Below are 19,715 nucleotides of genomic sequence, written 5' to 3'. Positions count from 1 at the left end.
TATCTCCACAGTCCTTACATAACCTAGTTGAAAATCAATTAAGAAACACTGTTTCTGTGTAATGTTTAAACATACTGCTCATTATGTATGCTTTCTGGTCAACGTGTTTCATTAAAGACTATATACATGGAGATGAGTAGGCTTGAATTCCCCTGTGAATATAGCCCTCGCTTCACCAAAACAGTCCAATTAGAGCATATGTAGCACAGCTCCCTCACTACATCACTCCATCTGAAACATAGCCACAGTGTGGGATGCAGAAAATACCAAAGATGTCCAAGTCAAACCAAAACAATGCCAAACTGAGTCTACGGGAAGACCCTCTACAAATCAGAGCTACAGTGGAGTCTGATTTGTGAGAAATATCTTAATGGTAACAAAGCTACATAATGGGAATGTCGTTTTTATACAGCAACATATGAGATTAAATGATTAGGCGGTTAACAGTAAATCAATAAATAAAAGAAATAGTCGACTAATCAGTTGATTCAATTTGTAGCCAAACATTTCAAAAGTGAATAGGATCCATACTTTATTATTTATTATTTATTTACTCCGTCCTCTGGGATACTAAATTGAATTCCTGCGGGTTATTGATTGTTGTTAGGACAAAACTAGAAATAAAAAAGATATGATTAATACTCATAATTAAATTATCCAAGGGCACATAGTGGCATTTTTATAACATTTAACAATGGTCAGTCAGTTAATCCATCAAATGGTCAAATAAACTGTTAGTTGCAGCCCTAAAACATACAACCACCAACAGCAATAATACCAGAACAATGGCAATACAATAATGTAGGCTAGCACACAATGGAGCGGTCTGATGAGGGACAGAGGGGAGCCCGACGCAGCGCTGCCACCGCAGGCCTTTCACTCTGTCCAGCACATGGGAAGCTCAGAGAACCAAAGCAGCACAACAGAAAACAAAAGGCAGGAAGAGGACTCATCCTGTCATTTTTACATAATTCAGATTATCTGAATTATTCCTGGACATCAGAGACACACAAACACCCAACAGGCTAGAGTCAGGAAAAGAGCAAGAGACATGTACCATGTAACAGTTGAGCATGAATGCCATTGTCCTATCTTAATAAATCCCCATGAACATTTAATTAGGACTGAAGTGGAAGCTAGTTATATATTTTTTTTTTCTTGAAAATCTGATGATTTTATTTTTTATTGACTAATTGTATATAGTGAACAAAATGTCAGAAAAATCGTCTAAGGTGACATCCAACAATCCAAAACCCAAATCTATTTCATTCATACTCATATTAGATAAATATGCCATTCGTCAAATCATTTCTGATTCAGTGCACCACTTAATTACTGCCATACATAAACTAACATGTATTTCCTTTTCAAGCAAAAATACTTCATAATATACCTTTATTTACTTTTATCTTTTGGGGCGACTGTGGCTCAGGGCGGGAAAGTGGTCATCTACCCATTGCAGGGTCAGTGGACAACATGTCAAAGTGTCCTTGAGCAAGATACTAAACCCCAAATTGCTCCAACCAACAGTGTTGCGTACATTGCTTAGGAATGGAGATAAATGAAATATTAATAATACAGTAGAAGAGATTCTAATATTTTAGTAATTGGAAGGATTTCAACGCACAGTAAAATCAATACAGCAATATAAGCCATGTTTTTTGTTAAAGGAAAATAGAAGCATGCCCAATAGCAAATTCATGTTCTGGATTATTATTATAAAAACAAAACAACGAACGTTAAATCCCCAATGCATGGACACCACAGAGCAGCCCTTCTCTCGGGTGCTTTGTTCAAAGCGGAGCATGTTGGGGGGTTGGGTGTAAGACACAGGGTGTGGCTTCACTGTTGTCATAGCAACAGAGTGAACCCCGCTCAACCAGCAGTCAGAATATGGTGTGGAGGAACTCAGTCTACATCCAATGACAGTGTATGTGCAGGCAGGCTGACCAAAATATTACAAACATGTATGCAATCATCTCCTCTGCCTTTGTGCTTGCACGTCACACTTATCCAAGCAAATCCTAAAACCTGTAATAGCCCTGACATCCTGTACCATTTCCTTTAGTGCCAGAGAGATAGGCTCTGTGGTTTCTCAGAGTTCAAACAAGCAGAGCCCATCAGTTATAGCAGCAATCCTGCTCTACAGCAACATCTTCCTTAATAGGCTGCTGCTGTTATAAAACACAAGGTTACATGACATTATTGGGATTCGTAAAGACGAGTCAACGGGTTCTTCATGTGTGTGTGTCTCCGTGGAAGCAATGAGCGCCTGACCTGCAGACAACCTCAACTAGGATGTTAGGAAACATATAGAACATAAAGCAGGAGGCTAATACTAGAAAGTAGTCCAATTCACTAAATGTGAATACATTAAAAGCTGGGTCAAATCCCCACCCTTGTGCGATGCTATTAACTGCCCCATTATTCAGTCACCAGTTCAATACTACAGTCAACATCGCTTCACTTTCCAAAGGTATTTGGATTTATAAGATATGGCAAAAGACTTTCTTTAGACTCCAAGTTATTCAATGGCATCTGCACTAATGAAATAAAAAAATAATGTCGAAAGAGCTAGATCAATACAGGATTCACTTTAAATTAATGGAGTGTTATAAGAAATTAAATGGACCATGACTTGGTGGTCAGCTGTATAAGTTGCAAAACATTACCATCTGGTGGTGAAATGTAGCACTGCAATACACTGTTACTGGGTGAAAAGGGAAAATCCTTAATAATTCAATAAATGTAACACAACAGATGCCTTCACATCTGACAATACATGGTTTGATTAGTTAAAAAATGAGATTTATTTTTCTGTGGCCTTTCCAGTCACCAGATCTTAACCCAATAGAATGAAAGATGTCTCCATACAATTTATACAAAAAAACACACACACATATATTAGAAAACGGGTGGTCTCACAAAAGAGATTCAATTAATATTTCAGAAATGGCGAACCGAACAGGATGTGAAGCGATGGCCTTTGTAAGATCATCAATGTATCATCAGGAGAAGCACTCAATATAATTTGCAGCCAGAAGGAGGAAAAATAGGTTAGTTGCTAAAAGGCCTTACCTTCTCATCTTTGGCTTGTTGTGGCTTTACAATCATCAGATGATTAAGGAATACGGACACACATTTAATAGCCTCTAAAGTTATAATTATGTTGATGTATGTCAGCTATATTATGTTTCATCATAGTCTCATGTAAAAGAGGACATGGCTACGTCTCCTTGCAGCTGTGAAACTTCCTTGTACATGCTTCTTCAGAAGAGAACACACATCAGATAACAAATACCTTGGCCTGTGGACACAATTGATTCAGAAAGGCTACTCACAATCCTGTGCTTCCTGCTGTCCCAGAGTGGGGAATAAGTACTCAGATATGTTAAAGTAGAAATACCAGTGTGCAGGAAAACGGTTACAAGTAAAAGTCCTGCAATCAAAATGTTACTCAAGTAAAATAACGAGCATATAGTGAAAGTATTAGCAGCATCAACACACAGGCTACTTAAATTACCAAAAGTATAAGTACTCATTATGCCCATTTCAGAATCATATAGCCTATATGTTTTAAATATATTTATAATAGATGCATTAAAGTGTCAGCAAAACTAGTAAAGGTGAAGCAAACATGTTTTTGGTATGCTGCAGGGTAGCTTGAGAATACAAATAATACAAGTTTTAATCAAGTGTTCGTTGTATTTCATATCATTAATCAAAATATGCAAAGTAACTAACGGTATTAAATAAATGCAGTGGAGTAAAAGTACACGATTTACTCCTGAATTGTAGTGGAGTAGCAACACATGGAAATTGTAAAGTCCCTGAAAATAGTAATTAAGTACAGTACAACTTTTTTTACTACATTTATGCTTAACCTTGCCTGAAAATTACGATTAAAAATGTTAATGCAGGATTTGATATGTTTTACAAGACATAAGGGCAGGAATTCAGAGGAAAAGGAGCCGTTTTGAGCTCTGCTACTAAAAACTGCTTTTTTTTTAACGTCATACGTCAAACGCATTATATTACGTCACATGGGGAGTTAACTTTCTCGGACTCGTTCTCTGCCCAATCCGCGGTAGTAGTTTGTAGTTGGTTTGAGCGGTTGTGATTTAGTGAGCTGGTATTATTGCGGTAATTTGACATTGCATTTCACCATTTGTAATCAAGGTGAGCTTGTGTTTGTGCAGATTGCACAAACTCAAGCCTGTCAGGGCATCGAGTCCACAGTTTCCCTCACGGGAAAAGGACCGGAGCTAACGTTCGTTCCTGGGTGCGTTGTGCATCCACCTCCCTGCAGCACATACTCCGTCTCCACAGCTTTATCAAGAAACCACATCTGACTGGACTGAAACATAGACTGTATATATAAGGACTGAACTCACACATTTTGTCTCTCCGAATCTCAACATTTCCCACAGTTTTCGACAGCATTCGAATGCAGCAGCTGAGCCGTTTGAGCGCCAAACGATGTGGTTCCAATACAGTAGGTGGCAGTAATGCACCTTTAACGCTGGTCTATTTGTCTATGGTCTGATTTACATAATACAGTCTATGGTCACAACCGTCACAACCCGCCTTTAAAGCGTAAGAAGAAGAAGAAGAAGAAGAAGAAGAAGAAGGAAAAAAGCAGGAAAAAAGCGCCAAACGAAGTGTAGCATTAATAGTTTTTGAGAAATAAAGATAAAGAAATCAAGCTGGCTGGAGAATCAATATAAATATCCTGAAGGCTATTGATTTTTCTAAAGAGAGAGGAGGACTGTGGCTATGTTTAAAAACAAGTCTGCCTGGTTTTCAAGCAATGTGCCACAGACATGTCACAACTTTTGGAGTAAGTAACCCATTATCAGGTCAAGCTAGCCTGCTAGATAAGTGTATCAGATGCTTTATTATAACTATTAGCTGGTTTGGTAGCTTAGCCTTAGATCACAAAATAAGTTATTGACGTGAGCTAACAGGGTGGATTTAACAAACATCAACAACATTTAACAAAGACATGATATAGTATGTATGGTATGGCTACCTTTTACTGAATAATAGATATACTGCAAAAATCTAGTTTACAGATTATTAATGTTAAATGTGTTCATGTTTGTTCTAAATTGACATTCAAATAACACATTTTCTTTTTGTAAAATATATATTGGTTTGAGCTTTCTTGTGTGATTTGCCTACTTATGCTTCCCCTACTCCAGATAACACCACCTTTTGCAGAAAGGGGAATTACTACAAGAGAATATAAATACACACACTAATGAACACAATAAAAACAACAACATGTGTCTTTCAGGGCTGGAGGGTGGGAGCATTGATGGTTGCAGAACAGCAGATTACCTTTTCAGTGAGGATGCTACATGTGCAGATACTATGAGGTGAGCATGATGAAAAACTGTCTGCATATTAATTATCCAACAAATAAGTTGTGAGTTATTTTTACAAGACCCCTATCGGATATAATTTTAGCCTTTTCTTTCAGGATATTTGAGAGCAAAGACTATCTTTGGAACAAGGTGGCGGTTTTTCACAGCTTGTTTCTGTCAGCCTGTGAGAGGCGCCAGAGTGTGAAGTCTGTGTGCATCGGTCATTATGTGCTGCCTCCAGCCTCAGTACAGGACGGTGAGAACGACTGCCCTACAATATATGAGGAAAAATCTGAGTGATTATTCAAGAAACTATATGGGAACTCAGACTGCATACACAATGGTGTATGCTTAACCCTTACACAACCTTTTATTGGTTATTGCTTCAGCCAACCATTGGGAACCACTTTTGTAACACTCATACATTGTTCCTCTTATTATAATTTTAGAGGTGAGACAGGTGGTCGGTAGATTGATTTGGGAGTTTGAAGATGAGCAGTCAGTGGCACAGGTAGGTAAACCAGTCTAAATCATTTACAAAGAGACCGATCATGTAAATCATTTTGGTTCGGCTTCCTTCTGTTTCACAGGGTTTTAGTAGCCAGACAGAAGATGAGTGCAGTGAAGTCAGCAAAAGCAAGTACGTTCAGTTTCCACTATTTAAAATTGGATTTCCATACATTTTAAACTTTCAGTTCATTCATTAATTCACTATTTCTATTTGGCAGCTCTGGACCATCTGATACGGAGTCAGAAAGTGAAGCTCCTCAAAGTGTTCATTGTCCAGTAACTGACATGCACTCAGGTGAAACATTGATCATTAAGTGAATGTCCTTTTTGTAAAATATTTGCACTTGTTTCTCAAAAGTTTACAATAGAAGATTTGCCTTTAACGAAGATCTGGTGAAATAAATATGTACATAGTGAGACAAACCATCTTTAATATCACTTAATTTTCTGTTGATTTATTCCCCTACAGGTTACATCAGTATGGACAACCTCCAGAAATATTCAGGCGATCTGTGTGATTTCCATTCTGGATCTCTCCGATGCTCCCACTGTAAAGGCCACTGCTGCCCGCTGCACACCTAATCAGAAATGCATGAGAAAAGCATGTTAAAGGAAATAGAGTAGCTAATGTCCTGTCAAATGAGCATTGTGTAAGCAATAAGGATGAATACACCGGCTTAAAAAAAAATCAGTGTCACATGTATTATTCTCATCTCATTGTGAATTTTTTCAACACTATTCTATTTGTCTGCCTATTGTTTAATTTTTCAACCATACTCACTATTTTTATATAAATGGTACAAATGGAAGCATTTGCAAAGCCCTGTTCAGTGTCTGGTATGACAACAGATATAAGACTTGCCCTCAAAGGTGCCATACGATTTAAACTTGCTTGTTAAACTATAGCATGCTTAAACTTAGTCTGTAGTAATACCTTATAATATATAACTGTCCTAACTGTAAGGAATGCAGCACTGTTCTGTTACCAGGGGTCTTATTGACCAGCTTTTAGATCAACAGTGAGCATTGTAATGGTAAAACGTAAACTTCTTGCTTTCATTTAAAGCAGGGGTGGGGAACCTTTTCCCTCTCAAGGGCCATTTCAATTTTTTCAACATCCTCCGAGGGCCGTACAAATTATTGACCTCTGCTTAAAAAAACTAAAATCACAGCACATCCATTTGGCCTTTCTTTCATGCTGTGCAAAGAAAAAGCAACCTCTTAATCCAGATATCTTACCATGACTCGCACATTCATGCACGTGCACGGTTGTGACATGACCACCAAAACAGAAAGATATGGACACAAGATGTGAGCAAATGTATTTAGTTTCCTATCCATTTGGACATGATTTAAGTGGGGGAGGACCTAACCTCCTCTACGGGGGTCATGCTGATTTTTTTTATGTTGAAGTTAAAAGCATAAATCTGGTGCACTTTGAGAGCAACATTAGGAGATCTATGGATACATCTCTCAACACCCATATGAAACAGAACTGTAAGCCGTTTTATTTTTCTTTATGGATATTTTACAAATCACTCCCCTTTCAAACTGTATTCTTGTTTATTAATAACAACAACTTTATTTTACTGTCATATAGTATTTTATACCAGTTTACTTTATTATCTTATTTTTTTATAATAACTATAATGATCATATAAAGGTGTGCCTTTACCTCAGTGGTTGTAGAAAAAGCTTCTTATATTCGTTAGCATAGCGAGCTAACCAGATGCTAATAACAACTAAGTTATTGACTGTATGATCAGTATGACAGATGAACAGATCGCCACTGGGCTTTCAACTAAAGACACAGCCACGCAACAACTGCGGCATGTGTACGGCTCCTTATGGGTAGGCTATTGCCATTTTTGGAAGTGCCGGAGTGGTGTTCTGGTGCTCTCCGTCAGTACTACACCTCTGTCAGACGAGACATAATTACCACGTGATGACACGTTAGGCCCGTGTTGTGTTCAAGGACCCTGACCTTGGCCAGGAAAAACAGGCACTCGCTTGTTTCCTTTTTTTGCGGTCTAGATTTCTTTCATTTTTTTCTTTTTTGCGTGTGTTTTTAAATCACCTCGAGGGCCGTGCCAAATGGTCTCGTGGGCCGTATACGGCCCGGGGGCCGGAGGTTCCCCACCCCTGATTTAAAGCATAGTTAAATAGGGGTATTCAGGTCAAAGCTTGTATTCATATCACAGGTTTCCCTTATTCAACGATTTGTTTAAGAACAACTTGGTGTTGGTATTTCATTATCATCACTTCAGATAGAAATGTAAATACACTTTTTTTCTTCTACAATGCAAAATGTAATAAAAAGAGGAATACTAAAGTTGCCATTATTGATACCATAATGTCATCATCAAAGACATGCCATGGCACTTAAGTTGAAGCAATCTTTAGTTGAACATGTGTGTGGGACTGAGTGTTGTACGGTACTGAAAGAGTTTTTGTACTAACTAAGTCACAGTAAACCGATAGTAAACGCTCAATAGTCACTTGTAACACTCTTAAAGTAATTTAAAAAACGTTTCAAAGTAACAACGAGCAGCAGTAAAAGGAATATTAATGTAATGAGTGCTGTTTCATTGTTTGCAGTCACCCCTTCAAAGTGGACTCTTCCGCGGGTCTTGACCAATTACATGCTTTGTTTTTGGTCCCAGCCCCTCTACCAGGAAGGTGTATCATGCTGCTGGTTTCTTTTGCACTTTGACACTTCGCTCAATACCCAAAAGGGGAATCTCTCTTTGGACTCTGTTATTGTGTAGCTTCTTCTTCACCCTGTAAGGTCTGTTCAGTGCTGCGTCTGTCATGGCGGGGGGAAATCTGTCGGTCGTGCTGCACGCCAAGGGAGACCTCCGGCTGGTAGGAGACCACATCCAACCTGTAGCAGACGATTAGTATGAATTAAGATGAGTGCAACCTCTTTTCTTGTTTGTTTTTTGCCGATTTCTCACAGGAAAATCGCCCTATCCCAGAGCCAGGGCCTAATGGTATGATACATCATACAATTAAATATAATATATAGTATGTGTGCATGTTACGTAGGGTTTTATGACTGAAAGGATTTAAATAATAGTCAATGCGCAAATATTTTGCACAAATGTCTTTCTCAATTTAAAATCTGCTGCATATCAAAATGCATAACAATTGCCAACTTTTTACATTTGTTGCAAAGGAATATAGTTCAAACTGTGGAGAAACTAGTCATTGCTTTGAACGTTTTAAAATGTAGTGTTGTTTCCTCTGAACATCTTTGTGACTTGCAAGTGAATAATTAAAAAAAACTCGCAACATGTTTATTTTTACTTTTGTCATTAGTTGGCTAAAAATTCAGCTGAATAGCCATTTTATTTTACTTCATTCATTAATTGTATCTGCTGAACAAATTTAGATGTAGGAAGGAGAGGGAATTCAGAGGTCTGGAATCAGGCTGGTCCGTAGTGTCTTTTAGTTAGGTAACAAAACATGCACACCCTCTTATGAGTAAGTGTCGTGTTCTGCACCCAGAGGTTTTGCTGCAGATGCACTCTGTAGGAATCTGTGGCTCAGATGTCCACTACTGGCAGAACGGCCGAATCGGGGACTTTGTCCTCACCAAACCGATGGTGTTGGGACACGAGGCAGCAGGGCGTGTGATGAAGGTCGGATCAGAAGTCAAGCATCTTAAAGTAGGTAAGTGGGCAAGCAATGTAAGAATCCGCCATTCTGTTTAAAAACTGAACACTCTTATTTTAAACTACATTTGTCATTCAAAAGGATTAAGTTACTTTGTCAAATCTGGTTAGTACCTACAGTACTTTAACAGCAATACACATACACAGTCATGGCACTGTAACTTCATACAGTATACATCAGGAAGTCTTACTTAATCCTTAAATGTGTATGGTATTGAAATACATTTCTCACTTGGCCACAGTGTAATAGAGTTACCTGGACAAATTGCATTGTGTATTTTGTAGGTGACAGAGTAGCCATTGAGCCAGGCGTGCCCCGCGAGATGGACGAGTTATTTAAAACCGGAAGATATAACTTGTCTCCTACCATCTTCTTCTGCGCCACACCTCCTGATGATGGCAATCTGTGCCAATACTACAAGCACAGTGCCAACTTCTGCTACAAGTGAGAGCTTATTTTAAGGATTGCATGGCTTTACACAAGAGATTGCCCAACAACTGCCTGATATTGACTACAAACTGACTCTATTGCCTAACCTTTGCATAAATCTTTTTTTTTTTCTTCTGTTTATCTTGAAATACCCAGGTTGCCTGATAATGTGACATTTGAGGAGGGAGCTCTAATAGAACCTCTGTCTGTGGGGATCCATGCCTGTCGCAGAGCCGGTGTAACCCTGGGCACCACCGTGCTCATCTGTGGTGCAGGTAACAATGAGCCAAGACCTTAAACTCAGACAATAAAACATGTCACCACTATTAGTAGGACAATTCCATTAGCAAGATGCTGCAGCTAAATTTGAGGAAGTGCCCCACATACAAAGAGATAATTGTACTGTGTTTGTGTTGCAAGCAAGACATCTTAACACACATCAGTGGGTGCAGTCACAAATATATAACTGACTCGACTGAACTTGGGTAAGGGAAAACTACTGAACCCTTACACAACGTGTAGAGGCCTAATATTTAACAAATCCCTTATGTTGCAAAAACAAGCTAATTCTCATTCAAGCCACTCATTACATGAAGCTGACAGTCCACTCATTACATGAAGCTGACAGTCCTTTGAGGCTAATGTTACACAGTACTTGTGACAGCTGCAAACTCATTATAACATTGACTCTTTTTACTTTAGAAAATGTCATGCTTGAAACCAATATTTAAAACGGTCTCTAAAATAGGCCTCTTTCTCTCTTCCCACAGGGCCTATTGGGTTGGTCTGCCTGCTAGTGGCCAAGGCGATGGGGGCCTCGCAGGTCGTCATCACAGGTAACACAAACCATTTATATACACAGTTAACATCTACTGTATCTTAACCGAAGTGACACAACATCATCTCCTGTTCGGTCTTCTCTTTTTGCCTGTAATGCTCCTCTGCTGCTCAGATCTGGCCCCTGAGCGTCTGACCATGGCCAAAGAGTTGGGAGCAGACTTCCAGCTGACGGTGAAGAGAGGAGACGCTCCCCGGCAGCTCGCAGAGAGCGTCGAGGAGAAGCTGGGCGCTCAGCCGCACGTTTCTATTGAATGCTCTGGAGTGGAGAGCAGCATTCAAACCGCCATCTATGTATGTGACTGCTCAGTTGTATTAGGAATAAATTAGAAAGTCTGGGGAAACTATAGACATGCAACGTTTACTTCTCCGCTATAACTTATAGCTACTAGTTGGTGATGGTATAGCTTTAACAACCCAACACTTTATTAAATGGTTGCAATTATCTCCACCTCATCATACTACAACATATAAATGCTACCTACATCCTAATACATCAGTAATAGTATTCTATTAGATAATATACAACACTCACAGTTACTTGTTACTTCTAGTTTGATGCTTCTAATACATTTTGCCGGTAATACTTGCATACATTTTGATCCCAATGTACCTCTATGAAGCATAATGCTAATGAGCTTCAGTATAGTCATTTTATATTTACTTTTCCCTGTCAGGCCACGCGACCAGGTGGAGTGGTGACGCTGGTGGGTCTTGGCGCTGAGATGGCCAATATTCCTCTGATCCATGCTGCTGTGAGAGAAGTGGACATCAGAGGAGTTTTCCGCTACTGCAACACGTAAGAGAATAACCACTCAGTTGCCCTTCGATAAGTAGACATTTAAGCAACACTTCAGGCAGTTTCACCTGAGAGCGTTAATGAGATGCCTTGGTTGAAGCTCAAAGTAATAATTACGTATCACAAGACTGGATTGAACTCGTGAATAAAATGCTTGTCTCACTGTGTTGCAGCTGGCCGAGGGCAGTAGCCATGTTGGCGTCAGGTAAAGTGAATGTGAAGCCCCTGGTGACACACCGCTTCCCCCTGGAGCAGGCGGTGCAGGCCTTCGAGACCTCACGTCAGGGTCTCGCGATAAAGGTCATGTTAAAGTGTGACCAGAACGACCAGAAGCCCTGACCCACTGCAGGGAAACAGACCAGAGCCGAGAGCCACTGAGCGTGATAAACAGACACAAACACAGGCTGGACGTTGACCCTGGAATAGATAACAGAGAGTTCAAAGAGACAAACTGCATCAAGTGGTACGAGACATTATTGCATTTTTAAATGGTTTATGGTTGTTTATCATTTATTCCATTATACATTTTTTAGAATGGTACATATGGCTACTGTAGTGAAAGAAAATCAATAAAACATACAATTTAAATAAAATGTTAGATGGCTTTTTGTGTTTTTTCCTGCACTACCTAATTTCAGACATCAGGGGGTACTAGAGGCTCAGAGTGAAAACGCATATCAGTGTTTTCGTCCCAATCCTATGACATAACATTCTACTTCTTTGTTTTTGTATACATGCCCTCTACTTTCCAGCATGAGCACAACATATTCAAGACATGCCTACAGTTATGGAACTGGGACAGAGATGTGTGCCACAACTCCACAAACAATAGTTCAAGCATAGAATATTTACAGCATACTAAATGTTGTGCTTTCCTATTTTTGTAGTTAGTAAAAAATAAACCAATGTACATTACAGGGAAATATCCAATGAATATAATACAATGCTAGGTCTTGACTAGAGAAAGAACATTTATTAATTCAAGCTCCTCCATTCACACGTTTAATGTTTATTTACTTTTACTAACATTGGTATGTACTTTTTTAAGACACATCTAGTAACTCTTATTACAATAATAAGAGTGAATTTTGATTTTGACTGAAAGGTAAATGATTAAGAGAAAAAATAAATGAACTGTTCATTTCAAAATAGTAGTATTAACTTTCATGGGATCGATTTAAAGTAAGAAACAATAGGTAAAAACGTTGACATACCATAAGATACTTTTCCTCACCGATTGTTTTCTTTTCCTGGCAGCAATGGGCTTCTACACAAAACAATCTAGTCATGAACGTAAAAGGATAAAGAAATCACTGCACCCCCACTCAGCATATTCTGTCAAATACCAAAACCAGTCAGGTTTAACTCAGATTTTATTATCTTGCCACAATGACATGAAACTACTTTACGAGGCATGCACACAGATAATGTTCATATGGTTAAAATGTACTACAATGCATGGTAAACCTTTACCCGGCGGTAAGGCTCGTTTCCGTCACAGTGTGTGATTCACAGTTCTCTCTCTCTCTCTCCCTCTCAGAGCTGAAAGTTTGCCGTGACTAAACCTGTGTGTGTTTTTTGTTTTTTAAATGAGCACAATACTAGACAAGTTTCTCTTTATGTACACACATTCTAATACTGCTTATGGCAATGGGACAGCTCACACAACACAGTTACATTCACAATCCACTCAGTATGCATGAGTGTCAGTCAGGAACACTAAAGATGAACGAACGGTAGCACACAAAATAAACATCATTTTTCATACATGTGACTTTGATATCAAAAGCATACTTGATGCATGTTAATAGCTTTACTTGGTTGCTTGTTATTTAAATGTGTGTGAGTGTTTGTACATGAGATCTAGAAAAGTCTTCAGAGGTTGAACTCGTGTATTGCCGTTAAAATGAAGAAAATCAAAAGGATATGGCATTTCTCCCATAAACCCCTGCTGCGAGCATTGGTTTGATTCACATGTACATTATAGCAACGTAGCATATTTAAACATTTCAAAACACATTCCCCTGTTCACTGGCGACTTTTTTGATATCCGGCATTTCATTTTGTTTTTGCCAACATCTCGGTCCATTTTTACTCAACAGCCAGATTCAATTCATATTTACAATCCTCCGACACCTTCCCTCGCAATATTAGCAAAATATTTATTTACATGATAAATAAATAAACAGAGAAGAAAATGAAACTATACAAGAAGTATAGTAGAAGTATCATATTGCATTACATGAATATAAAAAAATAAATTGTGACGCATTCGCTCGATAAGTCCGCCCGCACGATCTCACTGAAGTGACACGGGAAAGCAAAGACAGGATAAATATCACACACACACACACACACACACACACACACACACACACACACACACACACACACACACACACACACACACACACACACACACACACACACACACACACACACACACACACACACACACTTTCTTCAGCTGGTCAGATGGAAAAAGCATCTCATGTCAATCAAATGGGAATTTCATGTGAAGCACAGACAGGAGGAGATTGATGAAGAGCTATAGTCATCAGCTCAAAGAAAGAAATGATAAGAGATGAATTGTCAGGGAGAAGCCTCCTCCCCCGCTCACTGGTCAGCTTGGTTTGTCCCGTAACCTAATTGGACAGTCCCTGGACATCGTCTATATGTACATAGGTGTCTCTTGTCCTGTGAGGAGTCTGAACATGGCCGCCGGCATGGTCTTCATGTGAATCTGGCAAAAAAAACAACAACAAAAATCTCAATTAAAGGTCCAGATATTTAGATCTTGTCTTCATGTTTAATGCTGTAGAATATTGTCTGTATTATTTTCTGGTTCCATGATAAAAGGTTTGAGCTTTAACCATAAAACTCATTGTTGCCGTGTACAAAATCCTGCGCTAGCCAATCTAAAGTCCATTTACTGCATTGTGTGTATGTTCAAACACGTAGAAGTTCTGAGGTGATTAACTTATTCCTGCTAAATGCTACTTGATACTTCTACCCCTCTACATTTCAGAGGTAAATAATGTACGGTTTGTACAATTATTAGTTTGCAATTATTCGACACTTACAGTTGTTAGTTTCCCTTTTTATAAAGAAAGACAAACAGCACTGTACAGGACTGTCTCAGAAAATTAGAATATTGTGATAAAGTTCTTTATTTTCTGTAATGCAATTAAAAAAACAAAAATGTCATACATTCTGGATTCATTACAAATCAACTGAAATATTGCAAGCCTTTTATTATTTTAATATTGCTGATTATGGCATACAGCTTAAGAAAACTCAAATATCCTATCTCTAAATATTAGAATATCATGAAAAAGTATACTAGTAGGGTGTTCAACGAATCACTTGAATCGTCTAATTAACTCGAAACACCTGCAAGGGTTTCCTGAGCCTTGAAAAACACTCAGCTTGGTTCAGTAAACTAAATCACAAGTATGGGGAAGACTGCTGATCTGACTGCTGTCCAGAGGACCGTCATTGACACCCTCCATCAGGAGGGTAAGACACAAAAAGAAATTTCTCAAAGAGCAAGCTGTTCACAGAGTGCAGTTTCAAAGCACATCCACAAAAAGTCTGTTGGAAGGGGGAAATGTGGCAGGAAACGCTGCACAACCAAGAGAGATGACCGCAGCCTTAACAGCATTGTGAAGAAGAGTCGCTTCCAGAATTTGGGGGAGCTTCAAAGACAGTGGACTGAAGCTGGAGTCCAGGTATCAAAAGTCACTGTTCACAGACGTGTCCGGGAAATGGGCTACAATAGCCGTATTCCCATGGTCAAGCCACTTCTGAACTCAAGACAACGGAAGAGGCGTCTGACTTGGGCTAAGGAAAAGAAGCACTGGACAGTTGCACAGTGGTCCAAAGTCCTCTTTTCAGACGAAAGCAAGTTTTGTATTTCATTTGGAAGTCAAGGCGCCAGAGTCTGGAGAAAGGCTGGAGAGGAGCAAAATCCAAGTTGCTTGAAATCCAGTGTGAAGTTCCCACAGTCAGCGATGGTTTGGGGAGCCATGTCAGCTGCTGGTGTTGGTCCACTGTGTTTCATCAAGCCCAGAGTAAATGCAGCTGTGTACCAAGAGATTTTAGAGCACTACATGCTTCCGTCTGCTGAAAAGCTCTATGGAGATGAGGAATTCATTTTCCAGCATGATCTGGCACCTGCCCACAGTGCCAAAACCACCAGTAACTGGTGTACTGACCATGGCATTACTGTCCTCGATTGGCCTGCAAATTCCCCTGACCTGGACCCCATAGAGAATATGTGGGGTATTGTGAAGAAGAAGCTGAAAGACACCAGACCCAACAATGCTAATGAGCTAAAGGCCGCTATTGAAGCATCCTGGGCATCCATAACACCTCAGCAATGCCACAGGCTGATTGCCTCCATGCCACGCCGCATTGATGCAGTAATCCGTGCAAAAGGATTCCCAACCAAGTACTGAGTGCATTAATGGACATTTTCAAATGTTTGATTGTGTTTTGCTGTTATAAATCTTTTTTTTTTACTTGGTCTGAGGAACTATTCTAATTTTTTGAGATAGGATTTTTGAGTTTTCTTAAGCTGTATGCCATAATCAGCAATATTAAAATAATAAAAGGCTTGCAATATTTCAGTTGATTTGTAATGAATCCAGAATGTATGACATTTTAGTTTTTTTAATTGCATTACAGAAAATAAAGAACTTTATAACAATATTCTAATTTTCTGAGACAGTCCTGTATAACACAGTACTGCAAATGTACCCAGTAGGATACAAATAATCGAAAATTGGCTAAACATTGAAAACTGCCGCATTAAAATGCTCTTACATGTTAGTGATACAAACACTACAGAGCCCACTCAGGTATTTATACTGTAACTTGTACCTGCTCCAGATGGAAGTTTTAAAAGTAAAACCAAAAGCTAGAAACTGCAACACTGATACGTCCTCTTTTCTTGGGACTCTTCTTTCATATGATTTAAATCCAGGTTCACTTTAAATAGCAGACTTATATTATCCCCAAATGCAGGATAAAAAGCAATGTAAAATCAATGGCCATGAACAAGATATATTGAGTAAAGTGAGAATTTTTTTTTAAACAGATGCATTTAGACTGCAGCCGGGTGAGAGGAATGACCTCGGTGAAGGTTTTGATTCTGCCATCTTATGCACTCCACCGAGTCCCCTCTACAGTGAGTAGTAAATCATCTCAAACAGAGCTTCAGACCGTTATGCTCCACAGAAATGAACTTGATAAATCTAACCTTCTGCAACAACAGAAAAAACCTGATCTGTATTTGTTTAATATTTTAGTTCTGACATGTTTGGCTCAGAACACTTTGAAATATCTTCTCAAACTGGATCATACAATTTCACATAAAGCTACTGAACTGTATCTTTTGTTAGATTATTCCTGCCTGGTAATGCCAAGGTGATTCAAATGTAACAATTTCTATTAGGAATGTGTGGTCGCCTTGCTTCACCTTAGATAACCAATCAGGGGGATTTTCCTCACTATATTAAAGTTCACCTATTATGCAAAATGAACTTGTTGATGTCTTTTATACATAAATATTAGGGCTGTCAGTCGATTAAAATATTTAATTGCGATTAATCGCAATTAAAAAAACACTTTTGTATCTGTTCTAAATTTACCTTAGAGGAATATTTTTCAAGTTTGTAATACTCTTATCAACATATGAGTGGACAAATATCCTTTATGCAAATGTTTGTTTATTATCATTGGAACAATGACAAATATTCTCCTGAATATTCTCAACACAACAACCTGGAACCTCTCTCTCTCTCTTACACTCTCTCCCAACCCTGTCTACTTCTTTGCACTGAGCCAGTTGCTCAAACAGACAAGCCTGTTTACAGTTGTCGGCGAAATGCTGCTCCTCTGTCTTCATCTTCAGTCAAAGCATGAGACTGAAGTTCCACTGTGGGTCAAAATAATGCGCTGTGATGTGCAGTCGACATGTTGGATGCAATCCGAATTATCTAACGTAGCCCCTCGTCCTCCACAATGTTAAACTGTAGCCACCCATTTAGCTATCGCTGTTGTTGTCCAGGCGTCTCCCCGGCGCCAGGAGCGGTGTGCTTGGCTTGCTGTTTAAAACACCTTTTCTTGTATCCATATCTCGCTAGAATCTCCCACCATCCAACTAACAACAACCACAATGTCAAGCCTTTGGGCTATGAAACTACGGGGCGGGCCGAGGACAAATACACATGGGTTAATTGCACGTTAAAATAATTAGTGACGTTAAAAAAAATGTGTTAACACGTTAACGCGTTAACTTAATAGCCTTAATAATAATGTGTCCCCGGTGTGTAAGGAACCTCAGAAAGTGTCCGGAAACACTTTTCCTCCTTACCCAAACCTCTAAAAACAGGGGTACAACGGAGCTGATCCAGATTTGCTGCGGACTTGACGTCAAATCGAACATATGGGCTGGCTTTACATTGAACTCCTGGCAACGTCCAGCCCACGTCCCAACCTATTGTCCCCATAAACAGTCCGCAGCTGTGTGTCTGTGTGTTCCCAGGGAGGGCCACACAACTCTCTCAACAGTTTTATGTACAGTGTTATTTACTTCATGCCGATAGTGGTAGTGAAATAAAAACACATGTTTTTCTACATATATGCAAATCTGTACATCCCAATGTTAGTGTCCTCTGCTTTCTAATGTGTGTGTGTTTATGTTCTTCAGTTTCACCTCGCCGACAGAGTTGGAGAGGGCCTGGACGATCTTCTCGTGTGCAGTGGCCACCACACTCTGCCCGTTGATCTCTATGATCCTGTGACCCACACGGACCCCCCCTCGCTCAGCAATGCCGCCGCGCATCAGACTGCAGATCTGACAAACACACAAAAGGTCGTCAAGTTATAAGCATTTTGGGAGAAAATACTGAGTAATATGCAAAAACAAGGCCACTGGAAAGGTGACATGTCTGCGGGGATACTTTGAAGACACCTGAAACAAAAACTGTAACGGCCAAGAGATAAACTTCACATTACATCCTCACTGAAGATAATTTGAGTTATGTTTTTAATCAAGGATTGTATTTTGTGGACAATGCTGTTCGAGGCAGAACAGCAGTTTATCACTGCAAATTCCAAACACATAGACACATTTGAAGATTCATCTAAACCAGCTATGGGCAACTTGATGGTGATGGGGGCCACATAATGTATGTACTGGCCACCAGGGGGCCGCAGATTAAATTGGAACAAACACACACACACACACACACACACACACACACACACACACACACACACACACACACACACACACACACACACACACACACACACACACACAAATTCCATGTATTGTATGTAATTATTAACAAATATACGAAGTCTGACATCTTCATTAACATTTTACAATCTTTCAGGGAACATCCTCTAATAAGCTCACTAAACAAATATCAGTTCACAGAAATGTTATTAAATGTTTACAAGTGGCATGTACAGTATGTATTGAAAAGGTTATTTAACAGTGGAATAAAACTATTTTAAACTATTGGAAAGCATACTGTACACTGAGGGCCTCGTCATAAAACTTTGCGTGGGGCCACAAGTTGGCCCCTCGTGTCAACCCGCACTCTGCTGTTCCTCAGCGCCGCTCCCCCTCCCTCCCGCTGAAATTATGAATGAAAAGCGTATAGTAATCATAGATAACACGGCAGGGTCCGTGACAATTTGTTTTCATCTGATTTCAAATAAACAAAGTCTTGGTTTTTAGAATATTAAATTTGTTTCGCCAAATTCAGATGATAAATATATTTGTTAAGCTTGTAACGGCACAATTACAAGCTGTAACTTAACGTCACAGCAGGAATAACAACAGCCGGTGTTTCTTGTGAGTGTTTCTCCGGGAAACAAACACAATAAACACAAACGCGTCACAGATTATTTTGCGGTATTTGGCTGCCAAACTAAATCATGTACGCAGCTCGAGACGTAACTAGGAGTCTAGTGGACAGTATCAGTACTACAAGTAAAACAATAACAAATTGGGGCCGCAAAAAAGGCCGCCATTTGCCCATCCCTGATCTAAACTAATGAATCCAATCTTTATT

General features: G+C 39.3%; 3 protein-coding genes and 1 long non-coding RNA gene across 4 annotated transcripts in view; 2 read left to right on the top strand and 2 right to left on the bottom strand.

The window, feature by feature from the left end:
• The first annotated feature begins 4,612 nt into the window (after window positions 1–4,612).
• On the top strand, window positions 4,613–7,262 carry terb2 (telomere repeat binding bouquet formation protein 2). The gene is made up of 7 exons (XM_079664557.1): window positions 4,613–4,840; window positions 5,300–5,381; window positions 5,486–5,625; window positions 5,819–5,880; window positions 5,960–6,009; window positions 6,098–6,174; window positions 6,349–7,262. Exons 1-7 carry the CDS (start codon window positions 4,777–4,779, stop codon window positions 6,459–6,461), a joined length of 588 nt encoding a protein of 195 aa, XP_079520683.1. The 5' UTR covers window positions 4,613–4,776; the 3' UTR covers window positions 6,462–7,262.
• Window positions 6,304–8,394, bottom strand: LOC307029015. The gene is made up of 2 exons (XR_013805194.1): window positions 7,555–8,394; window positions 6,304–6,457 (listed from the first exon to the last, which is right to left on the bottom strand). It is a non-coding gene; the product is annotated as an uncharacterized lncRNA (long non-coding RNA).
• Window positions 8,395–8,543: 149 nt separating this feature from the next.
• Window positions 8,544–12,220, top strand: sord (sorbitol dehydrogenase). Its single transcript, XM_079664556.1, has 9 exons — window positions 8,544–8,744; window positions 8,839–8,872; window positions 9,390–9,554; window positions 9,842–10,001; window positions 10,143–10,261; window positions 10,757–10,822; window positions 10,939–11,117; window positions 11,501–11,622; window positions 11,796–12,220. Exons 1-9 carry the CDS (start codon window positions 8,691–8,693, stop codon window positions 11,959–11,961), a joined length of 1,065 nt encoding a protein of 354 aa, XP_079520682.1. The 5' UTR covers window positions 8,544–8,690; the 3' UTR covers window positions 11,962–12,220.
• Window positions 12,221–12,977: 757 nt separating this feature from the next.
• apba2b (amyloid beta (A4) precursor protein-binding, family A, member 2b) overlaps window positions 12,978–19,715 on the bottom strand; it is a 66,569-nt gene continuing 59,831 nt past the window's right edge. Inside the window, exons 13-14 of the mRNA XM_079664558.1 lie at window positions 18,344–18,484; window positions 12,978–14,365 (exon numbers count right to left, since the gene is read on the bottom strand). Of these exons, the coding sequence (XP_079520684.1) occupies window positions 14,294–14,365; window positions 18,344–18,484 (213 nt within the window). The 3' untranslated portion in view covers window positions 12,978–14,293. The remainder of the gene's footprint in view (window positions 14,366–18,343; window positions 18,485–19,715) is intronic.

The sequence above is a fragment of the Notothenia rossii genome, assembly GCF_949606895.1.
Source record: "Notothenia rossii genome assembly, chromosome: 2".
In the NCBI taxonomy this organism is placed as follows: Eukaryota; Metazoa; Chordata; class Actinopteri; order Perciformes; family Nototheniidae; genus Notothenia; species Notothenia rossii.
This window is presented reverse-complemented; position numbering and strand designations above follow the sequence as displayed.